At 45.4% G+C, this 11,565-nt stretch overlaps 1 protein-coding gene across 1 annotated transcript in view; it reads right to left on the bottom strand.

Annotated features, from left to right (window-relative positions):
- Positions 1–605: 605 nt before the first annotated feature.
- LOC109296376 (glioma pathogenesis-related protein 1-like) overlaps positions 606–11,565 on the bottom strand; it is a 28,562-nt gene continuing 17,602 nt past the window's right edge. Inside the window, exons 4-6 of the mRNA XM_019515788.1 lie at positions 5,023–5,108; positions 1,226–1,252; positions 606–1,137 (exon numbers count right to left, since the gene is read on the bottom strand). Coding sequence (XP_019371333.1) covers positions 992–1,137; positions 1,226–1,252; positions 5,023–5,108 — 259 coding nt within the window. The 3' untranslated portion in view covers positions 606–991. The remainder of the gene's footprint in view (positions 1,138–1,225; positions 1,253–5,022; positions 5,109–11,565) is intronic.

Below are 11,565 nucleotides of genomic sequence, written 5' to 3'. Positions count from 1 at the left end.
TTTTGGTGAGCCATGGGGGCTTTTGCACCCTCTTGCCTCCTTTATCCATGTTGGGATTACCTCCCGTTGGGCTAACAGGGGAACTGGGATAAAGTTTTGAGATAAAATTTTATTTATTTCATTATTTTTGTATTTTTTTATTACTGTTGCATTAAAAATAAAACCTAGACAAATATCTTTCTTTTAAATAACGATGTCTGAGATTGTTAAAACAGAAAATACAATACTGTCTAAATTTGAATATATTATTCTAAGTGCTTATTACATGTGTTTTCAAGTTCAAAATTAGTTAGGAACAAAATACTTGACGAAATAATGTGTTTAACCCTTAAGACTTCAATGAATAAAAAGCATTCATAAATGTATAACTCTAAAAAATATGTACATAGAAGAACAATTTTATATTGATGAAAAAATATCTTCCTATAAAAATCCTGGTCCCACTTAACCAGAATTTTATCACTGGCTCTAAAAAAGCAGAGCTGGGTGCATAATAATATGATTTTAATGTTGTATTAACCTCTGTGTTAAGCAATAGCCAGTTTAATATTTGGGCTACTATGTTTCTCAGTATTTGATCTGCTGTATATTTTACATTAATGTTCGTTGGCTAGACACACCATCTATTCATTAAAATTGGATAATTAAAATTCAGTTTCTGGTTATCAACTGAATCTTACTAGATTGTCACATTTAACTTAAGTTTTTTGTCTTTTCTTTGGTGCTTTCACATCTTTATTTATAAATTGAGAAACATCTTTTGTAAAGTTTCTGTCAAAAGTAACTTATTCTTTATAGTCCATTAGCCCGTTATAGCCCACTAGCATTTAAAGCACCATATATATATAAAATAATTATCAACTACATCGCAAAAATATTAATCGAGGGAAAATTGTCTTGGTATTGACGTTGGTATGATGTATTCCTCTTCCTCACTTGAAACCTTTTTCATTAAGTAGAATCCTTTTGACCTATATTCCAATATGGGTTCTTAAGATGTACGCATATTTGGATAATATAACTTGATAAAAAAAACAGCTACACAAGCCAATAATGTCAGTGATGGTCTTAAAGCTACAATATAAATGCAGAATTCATCACAGCCTTTCACCCATGGTGGACGCCAATTATAGTATTCTATAAAAAAGCACAATTCTTATTAGGCATGAATGTAATTATAACAACTAGAATAATCCAGGTAATAATGAAGAATTAGAATACATACCAATAATTCTATCACGTGTTGCATTTTCTAGAAAAAGAGAAGAAATAAATGGTTCTATCAGGCAAAAAGGTGTTGTTCCATTTCAGTTTTCATTAGTTAACTTACAGAAACAGTAATTAATAAACAGCCTACTAGAAGTTGTCCATTTCAACTAACGATATTTAAAAATAATCGCAAACTTCTTAGACCTAAAATATATTTTATACAACATTCATGCTTCTTGGATAGTATCCTCTAATGTAAATAAGAAAGATTTAAATGCCTTTCACACTTCTAATAACCACTGGTTAAAAAAAATAGAGGTGGGGGGGGAGTTTTATTTCCCATGCAGATCATTGGTGTTTTTCATTTTCAAAAAGATGCCAATTGATCTCCAAAATACTATGTAGAACTGATAACTATTAGTTTTCATATTTAACAAAGAAGCAAAGTAACATACCAATTGAGGTCAATATTTTTTCAGAAATATGCATTAATGTTGTGTATATCAATATTTGGGTGCCAAATTTGAGATGGCTTGTGTCTGATTTTCAGAGCTACTGAGGACCTGAAGTTAAAGTGTCTCAAATTGGCTACCTAAAAATTGAGGCACACAGTATTTGTATATGTTTCTGAAAAGGACTTTATATGTAACTTAAGGCTGCATACACACATTCAAGTGGTTCTCCTGGTAGAGAAATTTACCCAGAGTCATGTGTACAGACATTTCAGTGCTGAGGCCCTCAAGAATGGAGAGATTACAATGCTGATTTGTGCAGCTGGGGGAGGAAGCAGGGGCTTTGCACACATTTCTGCATGCTCTACAGGCTCCCTCAGTTTGTCTGGCAACAGATGGTAGCTTTGAATTGGGCAGTCCTGATTGGTTGACCCAGACTGTCCATGGTCAGCCTATGTTCCTCTGCTGCATAATGTACAGATTGTGAAGGGGGCCTATTCTGCTTCCTGTTGAAGCAGCAGAGCACCATCTGTCAGGGGAGTATGAGGGACATGATGGAGGATTGTGTTCTCTGAGAGAAGTCATGGTATGTACAGACATTAGTTCTCCCTGGCCACATCCACCCAAGTGTGGATGTTTGTTTCTCTGGGGACAAGAAGCAGTGGCTTTGTGCACTTCTAGTTGTCTCTGGGGACACCTGTGCCACACACCCCAGGTTATCCCAGGTGGGGTAATGGAGGCTGGTACCAGCAGCCTTACCTGGGGTCCTGGGGGTCTCCTGGGGCTGCAGCACTGGTGATCCTGCTGCTCAGAGTCTAGCTTGCAGCCGGAACATGGCTCCAGCCAGCCAGGCCCTGGTTCTGGACACACAGTTTTGGGTGGTGTACACTGTCCCTGCATGCACTGCTCTGCATTTTTTTTTTTGCGCAGGTTTTTTTAATCTCCCAAGGTCAAAAAGCCTTCCGGCATGGAGAACAGCTGAATGTGTAGTATGTGGCGCCACAGACATATCTGCTGCACCACATACCGCATGGTGGTGTTCATCTAGACATGGCTCCTGAGTGTGATTTAACCCTGGGTGTTTCCAGGTTATTTTTCTCTTGGAGTGGCAATTTTTACTTTGGGAGAAAAAACCTGAACATCTGCATACTCATGGTTTCTCCTAGGAGAAGAGCAACTCTCCCAGGAGAAACTGAATGTCTGTACAAGGCTCTAAGCAAGAAACAACTTACAAGCAGAACTGCAGGTACATTTTGCTGCTTAGTTTTGGTCTCAGTTCAAACATCTAAACTAACCTAAATAAATATCCTGACTTCAGTATAAGGCAATTTATAGTTTATGACTTCTAGGTAGGTTAAACAAAGAACTCATGCCTCAACTCATCCATATATGCTGCACTTATTCTGCAGTTCTTGATGTTGCTAATTGCTTTTCTTATGAAAACTATAAAGAAGTCTGAAAAATTTACCAAGCTAGCTGGGGTTCTATCTATGAGCAACAATGGGAAAAAAGTAGCGCTACACCAGTATATTGGTTGCATATCAGATTGGCACTGATAAAAGGAAAATTAACATTATCAGCTATTGGCTTTTTTAGGTTTAGGTGATAATGTCACCAATAAATACAATATGCCTTCTGGCTGGGGCCCCTAGACACTGTGTGTATGCACATAGCTAAGAAAGCAGCTGGGCAGCATGGAGAGCAGTGCCTTGCAGGTAAGTCTGTGGAGGGGAAAGGGGAATGGGGTAGGGTAGGGGCTTGAGAGGGGGTAGATAGAGGCCCCTATGGTGAGGAATGGAATGGGGCAGGGGCTGGGGGTGCTGCCTAGCTAGGGCAGTGAATAGGACCTGGGGCTGGGGCAGGGAGCAGGATGGAGCTGCAGGCAGCTCGTCCAGGGGGCGTGGGAGAGGGAAGTGGGGAGTGGGGGCATCTCCTCACTGCTGCACACACTCCCTGGGGGGAGGCATAGGGGATGCATATGACCCCCTCCCCCCAATTTGTGCATGGAGTGGATGCAGGTTGTTTGCTGTGGGCTCAGAGCTCTGCTGTCTTCCCCTTGGGACTCCCATACGAGCCATGTCTCCTCCTCACCCAGCAGCAGTGGGGCAGTGAGTTGTGCCTCTTGCTGCCAGGCAGGCAGGGGATGCGCAGCCAATGCAAGGCCCGCAGCAGGGCTGAGAGCCCCGAGTCCACAGTGGGCAGCCTGCATTTGCCCTTGTCCCACTCAGCACTGCTCCGGTTAAAAGTATCCCTCCACTTAATGGTGGCAGCAACACTTGAAATAAAGCTCATTTGACAAGTTTTAGTTCAACCACTGCTGCTGCCATTTTAAAGCACCAGGACACTGATACCCTGGATGAGCTACCCACAGCTCTTTTCTGCTCTCTGCCCTGGCCCTGGGTCCCATTTACTACCCTGGCTGGGCAGTGCTGCCAGCCCTAGTGCCTGCCCTTGCTCCATGCCTTCCCTCACCATGGGAACGTCAATCTGCACCCCCCACTCCACTTCCTTCCCCCACACAGACTTCCTTCCCCCACACCCTTTCACCACAACCGTCTTACCTGCAGGAAGCTGCTCTCCATGCTGCCCAGCTGCATTCATGTAAATTGTTTACCTGATTGGTATCAGCTGATATGGCTGGTTAATAATTGGCTATTGGTATTGGCCAAGAAAATCTTTATCGGTGCACCCCTAGAAAAAAGCTTGCTAGCTAGACAATTAAATTGAAGACAAAGAATTTAAGATAAAGAAGCCCCACATTTTATGGAATAAAACCCAGATGAAATACCAAGAACTCCCACCATAATATGCCACTAATTAAATGTTATATGGAAAGAGTCTGCAAAGAAGGGCTCTCTCCCATAGCTTGTGCCAATGGGCAGAGCACATCTGAAGAGATAGATCAGTATTTTACACTTCCAGAATGAAACACATTTCCAAATTGTTACTGAACATGTAAATACAGAAATAAATAGATTATAGGCAGCCTGAAGAGAGTATTTGATTAGGTTTGACTTTCTTGATTTGGTGACATAAGCTGTTTTAATTCTAGCAGAAAGTCAGCGATTGGAAATATCAGGCTCTAGAGACAGTAATAATACTGGACTGTGATTGAACTGAAAGTTTGCAATGATCATTTGTGGCCTTGATAAAGTAAAATATGAAGTGCTTCGCTGAATAAGAATAGATTTAAGAATTATGTAAGTGCTTTGTTGCACTGAGCCTTAACAGAGCACTGAAGAGATAAACTAAACAAATGAAAAAATTCATATTTTTTTCCTATATTCTTTTTTACTACTGAGTAGATGTACATGTATATTTTTCTTTTGTCATATTGCTTAGTATATTCCTTTGTACTTACTACATAGTTTATTCACACAGGTGTCCCCACGTGGGCACTGACTGCACGGTGCTCCTTTTTGATAAGGTTTTCTTGGATAATTGCCACTAGAAAGACAGAACAAAATTTCTTTTAGATGAATCTTGCTGCAAATATTTATAAATAGGGCATATTTTGAAGTGTTAAACACTATAGGACAAGGGATAGCAACCTATAGTTCATGGACCAGATCTGGCCTGCAAAGGGATTGGATCTGGTTAATGAAGGTCTGACCTGATCTTCATTTTACTAAGGGCATGCCAAATCCTAACCATCTGATCTGGTGGCTGTTCCAGCCTGTGTGGAGAGATGTTCTTCCTCTGCAGCCTCTGTTCAGCTTTAGTGGAATGGCTGGCGGGGAATGGAAGCCCATGGCACTGGCTGAGTCATAAGCTGTGGCATGTGTTAGTAGGAAGTTGCCGACCCCCGCTTTAGGATGTTTGCTAACAGAACTGCTTATACTTCATGTTCAACTTCAAATATTTTATAAACCATTCTCTCATAGTTTCACTGTTATCTTTTCTCTATTAGAGATAACTGCATTAACACACTACTTTTATTTCTAAGGAAAAAAACTCTAATGTATTTTATTCAAACCCCACTTCATTAGATATATGAATTTTTAAATAAATATATAGGGGTAGAGCTTAGCTTCAAATAAGGCTGAGATGAAATAAATCTTAAAAGTAAAAAGCTTGTAAAATATCTTTCATTTAATTTGATAAGCAGTGAGATTTTGCAAAATAATTAACCTTGTGTGTAATTTTAAGCATGTGAGTGGCCCTACAAAATAAGTGGTATTACTCAGATACCTAAAATGTGTTGAGCTGGGACCTAAATCCTTAAAGACCATACAAACAGCATTGATTATTTTAATTCACAGCTTGCAGTGATCTTAAAGGCCCCTGGAAGACATTACACTTAAGATGCAATTAACCTGTTAATTATACCATAAATAGTAACTCTGACACATTCAGGAAATTAATAGTGTGACAAAATGGGAAACCAGCCCCAGAAATATTCCACAAAATATATATGATATATATATTAGGGCTTGATATATATACAACGGGGCTTGTTGGCAGCTCCCCAACATTTGGGTAGGCTGACAGACATGTAGTGAATCCCACAGTTTTTAGGTGCCAACTTGAGAGGAGCTCATCATCTGAGTTGGGGTGCCAGATTGCAGAAAGCTCTGGGGCTCATTGCAACCTGGCATGGTGCTTACCTTGCCCTGCTGCTCCCACAGCAGCTGAGGAGCAAGGTACATTTTGGTATTGGGTACCAGAGAGCCCCATGGCTCACTGTGACCCAGCAGGTTGACTTCCTTCACTTGCTGCTCCCACAGAGCTGTAGTGCAAGGCACTTGACACATCTAGGCCATGGGGACCTTAAGTTCAGGGAGGTTCCATGATCCCCAAATCCCCATGCACTAGGACTTTTAAAAACCATGCATGCAGCCAGGCTTCATGTGTAGTTTTCTAACATCCCTGATGCATGAGGCTCTTGGTCCCAGAGCTGGGACTAATAAGTCAGTTGTTAGTCCTGGTCCAGGGACCAAAACAGTTCGCTCTGAGTTGTGGGTACCTGGCTTTCAACTTGCTGGTACAGGGGAAGTCTGGAATAGCCCTGCACTGGCAAGTAGTAATGGTAGGATTAGGATCTGATCCCTGATCCCATAATTGTGTGTTCTGCCATGCGTGACATGGCAGGAGGTACAATTGTTGGGATTGAGGATCAGATCCCATGGTGCCATTAAATTAACGTATGACAGGGGCAAGAGGATATCACCCTGACTCCTGATTAGAGCTTCAAAGAAAGAAGCAAAGAATTGCTGGATCAGATATTCTTGTAGTCAAGTAAGTCTAAAGACTGGAAGGGAAAATGGAAGTAATTTCATATAAAATATACCCCAATACACTGCAGTAAAATGGAGAGGAAAACTCAGAATGTAAAAACAAGCTAAAGGAAATCTGTCAAAAAAGGAGTCTCTGAAAGCAAAATCCTTCCTCAATTAAAATACAAATCAGAAATCAAAATATGACTCCGAAATAAGTGTTTCAAATGAAAAAATATTCAATAATCCCAGGCTAATCTCGTATTATTTTATTGTAAAGTTGAACCAATCTGTACTGCTAAAGGCTATAGAATTTTCATTTATTCTAACACCAAGTTCCCAGTTTTAAAGGACCTTTTTCCTTTCTGGCCTGCTTGTCATACTCTTTGAGACTTGTAACATATTGGCTAGATCAGGTGTAGGCAACTTTTTGGCCAGAGTGCTGAAAAAACCTCAGTGTCTACCTGGTAAGGTGCCAGAGTGCTGGCATACCACAAAAAAAAAAAAACTGGGGCAGGGGGTACATGGCTGGACACACTGCATATTAATATAGTTAATAATCATAAATGTTGCTTTGGGGTTTTTTTAATGGTAACTACCAGGTTTTGTAAAAATTCTAAACCTTCATATACTACCTTTGTTCTTGTGTATTCTTTTTGGTTAAGCCTATTGTGATTAGAGAGAGAAAAAAAGGGAGAGAGAAAAAAGAGAGAGAGGTAAAGAGAAAGGAAAAAGAGAAAAAAGGGAGAGAAAGAGGTAAAGGAAAAAGAAAGAAAGGGAGGAAAAAAGAGAGAGAAAAAGGAAAGTAAAAAAAAGAAATAGAAAAGAGAAAAAAGAAGAGAAGGAAAGAAGAGAGAGAAAAAGAGAGCAAAAGAGAAAGAAAAAAGAAAAGAAGCTAGAGCTGGGGAGCTCAGGCCTCCCCGATGGTCCCAGAGTGGGAGAAGCCCAGGCCCAGGGCTAGGAGAGAGGGCCCAAGGGGTTTGAGCAGACAGATGTCCCATTCCACCTGGGTAGAGGCAGCACTGGGGCACTGAGCACCAAGGCAGGGCACTTGGGGCAGGACAGCACATGGAGGGATGGGGTGGGGCAGGCTGGCCCAGCCGGCCCCTTGAGAAGGCAGCAGCCACAGGAGAGCGGGGGCTGGGTGGGAAGTGGGGGCTGCCCTGGGGCTCTGCAGGCTCAGGCCAGGGCAGCTGGTCAGGGGTGCCCAGTGGCACCTGAGTTGGGTCCTGGCTGACCCGTGCAGCTCCACAGGGATGGGGTGCAGCTGCCTTGCCCATGAGGGGATGTCACCTGGCCAGGGCAGGATGCTGGGCTCACAGGGTTCCCAGCTCCAGGCTCAGCCTCCCTGCATGCTGGACACAGTGCAAGCAGGATGGAGCCACCCAATGTGGGGGCCCAGCTGCAGGAGCCCCCTGCGCTTGGGGAACAGCCCCCATGGGCAGAGCTCAGGGCCAAGCCAGCCAGGAGCCTGCAGCACAGTGTCCCTGTGCAGCTCCTGTTCCAGTCCCAGCCTCTGAAAAGGAGCTGTGGGTGGGCAAGGCCAGGACCTGGACAGACCGGGGCAGCCATGATGGTTGTTCCTGAGGTCCGGGGGGCTCCCATGGCAGCTCCACCCCACTCGCACTGTGCCCAGTGCACAGGGAGGCTGAGCCCAGAGCTGGAAGCCCCCAAAGCCCAGTGTCCAGTTCTGGTCAGGTGGCATCCCCTCATTGGCAAGACGGTTGCGCCCCATCCCTGCAGAGCTGCAAGGGCCGGGCTGGGCCAGGTCCCATCTTGGGTCCGGCTGGGCACCCCTTTCCGCCCTCCCACTGAGGCCTGAGTCTGTGCATCCTCAGGGCAGCTCCACTTCCCGCCTGGTCCCTGCCTTCCTAGGGATCCAGCTAAGCCAGCCTGCCTGCAGCACTTTCCTCCATGCCTTCTAGACCCTGTCCAGAGTGCCTTTTCCTGGCGCTTGGTACCCCGGTGCTACCCCCACCTGGGTGGGATGGGATGTCCAATTGCTCAAGCTCCAGCCAGGCACAGGGCTCACCCACCTGCTGGGAGCCTCCAGCGCAGCGGCCTTGCGCAGCACCTGCCAAGGCCCCAGCCCCACCCATCTGCAGCTCCCCTCCAGGGGCTGTGCTGGGCTGGAGGGAACAGTTCGGGGCACAAGAGGTGGGGTCAGCAGAATGCAGACTGCATTCATACCTGGATTCTCCTGACTCTGCCCCCAGTGCCTCTTGTGGCACTGAGATCTGTGGCTGGTCTGGATAGCCCAGAGCAGCCATTTAAAAAAAATGTTTTTTTAAAACAATTTCCTTGCATGCCTCCTGATGTGCTGGGTAAAATGTCTTCATGTGCCACTAATTGACACACATGCTGGGGGTTGCCTATCCTTGTTCTAGACTGAGACTCAGGTTCTCTGCTTCCACCTCCTCAGAGAGTTTCAGGAATCTGGGGTGAATTCTCTCTGATAACAGATGGAAAAACTTGTTCTGCAAGCAGTTCCATGTTAACCACAATATGAGGCATATTGTTCATATTGATTCTGGGAAATTTTCTTGAGAGCTTTCTCTCCCCCTCTGCTAAAAGTAAAAGATCTACTGAAAACTGGAGTAATAAGAAGCAGTGTGTTCAGTGTCTGATGTACTGCAAATGCCTCATCAAACTCTATGTAGAGGCACAGGGGGGATCGTCAGACCTCAGGTTAATTTCCTTATTAATGCAGTAAAGCCATCTCAGGTGCTTAATCCATTCTCAGCACTGCATTCTAAGCTTCTGGATGCTAACTTAAGCAAATTTGGCTTGAAATAACAAGGGATCCTGCTTTTCTCTGTTTAAAAATTGCAAATTCTCTGATAAAATGGTGCATTCTCTGATTAAAAGACCCCAAACTCACATTTTTCCATGATTAAAATGAAACACCACTATATATATAGGTAGCAGTTGAACACAATGTTTTATCGATACATTTACAATTTTAAAGCAATTTGGAAGCCAACCATTGCCTCAATCACTATAATAAAATAAATTCTAAATACCTATACAGTTCAGCATTTGATTTGGGGTTTTTATCATGGAAAATCATAACTCCCTTGCCCTCTTCACTCACCAGGATGTAAGTCCAGCTGCGGTTGTCCCCGCCACACTACTTTGTGGTGCTGAGCAGCCTGATATGCTGGTGCCCTGTCCATGCCATTGCCCCTTATTCCCAAGCCACAACCCCCTGGCCCTACTGGTGCCCCTCACTTCCCACCCATAGCCCCCCAACCCTACTGGTGCCCTTCACTCACCACCCCCAGCCCCCTGCCTACTCCAGCCTTGCCAGAGGGCCCCCAGATGTACCTGAGCCCCAGCTGCTGCCCATCAGAGGTTGCAGCTGATGTAGTGGAACAGAGCATGGAACCTGGCTCCCCCTCCTCTATGGGGAGCGCAGGTGGAGCAGAGCCTGTGGAGTGGGGTGGGGTGGGGTGGGGTGGCAGATGCGGGATGCCTGCTGTGGGCTCAGGCTCCCTGCCCTTCTTCCCTGCCCTAGGGCCTCCATGGCTCAGCAGGAAAGACCTGGCATGGCAGGGTAGAGTGGGGCGGGGAGGCTTATGCTGCTGCTGGGAGCCCTGCCCTGCCATGGCAAGGCACCCCCTGCCTACCCAGCAGGGAGCACAACTTTGCGCCACCACCCTTGCTGCTGCTGAGTGGGCAGAGGGTGTCTCACCACAGCAGTGTGGGGCTTGCAGTGGCAGCACCAAGCTTCCCCACCCTGCTGTGCCTTGCTGCACCAGGTCCCACCTGCTGGGCTGCAGAGGCCCCAGAGGGAAGGCAGCAGGGTGAGGAGCCTGAGCTTGAAGTGGGCAGCCCACCCTTGCCCCCCCCCCACAAATCTGGGGCGCACGTGCCTTCCATGCCCACCCCCCTCCCCAGGATTGTGCAGAATAGCAGGGAGCCACCACCCTGCCAACCCCTGATGAGCCGCCCTTGGCTCTGTCCTGCTCCCCGCCTGGGTCCTGTGGCGACACATGGCCCTGGATACCAAGCCAGCCCTGTCCAATTTCCTCCCTCCCTCACTATGGGGGCCTCAATCCCTCCTCTCCCAACAGACTTACCTGTGGGGAGCTGCTCTCCAGGCTACCTGGGAGCCATGTGCATGTGTACATGCACACATACAGATGGCGTCCCCTGCCTGTTGCTCCTCTTGCTCCCCCCAGCCCCTTGCAGGCTGGAACTCTGCCAGCCTGCAAGGGGAAAGCAACGTTTCCTGCATTTTTCTCCTCAAAAAGAGAAAATGTAGCTTTTACTGCATTTTTCCCTGGTGAACAGAAAACCCAGATCCCTGGAGGTAACCTTGTATGATTTATGTTCTCGCTGCAGTGACTGAAATCAATACTCTCACCAAACATTCATTAAAATTCATGTATGCTTCTCTGGCTACCTGGCTGCATGTCAGGAGTGCTTTCTCAGATTCTCAGAGCAGAGAATAGCTGGATGTCTGGAGATATCAGGAGTTGTGATGCAAATCTGAATTACACATGGCTATATTACTGCCAACCTACAAAGGGGTGGGGGAGAGGGACAAATAATAGCAAGGGCAATCACATATCTGGAACCAGAACACTACCTGTGAGTTAGGAGTGTATTTGCCTTGTGGAATGAGTAGAGAGATGTTTTATGTGGATGACAGTGTGATATGGATAAGAAGGTGAGCTGAATGC

The sequence above is a fragment of the Gavialis gangeticus genome, unplaced genomic scaffold (assembly GCF_001723915.1).
Source record: "Gavialis gangeticus isolate Ggan-Ray unplaced genomic scaffold, GavGan_comp1, whole genome shotgun sequence".
NCBI lineage: Eukaryota > Metazoa > Chordata > Crocodylia > Gavialidae > Gavialis > Gavialis gangeticus.
This window is presented reverse-complemented; position numbering and strand designations above follow the sequence as displayed.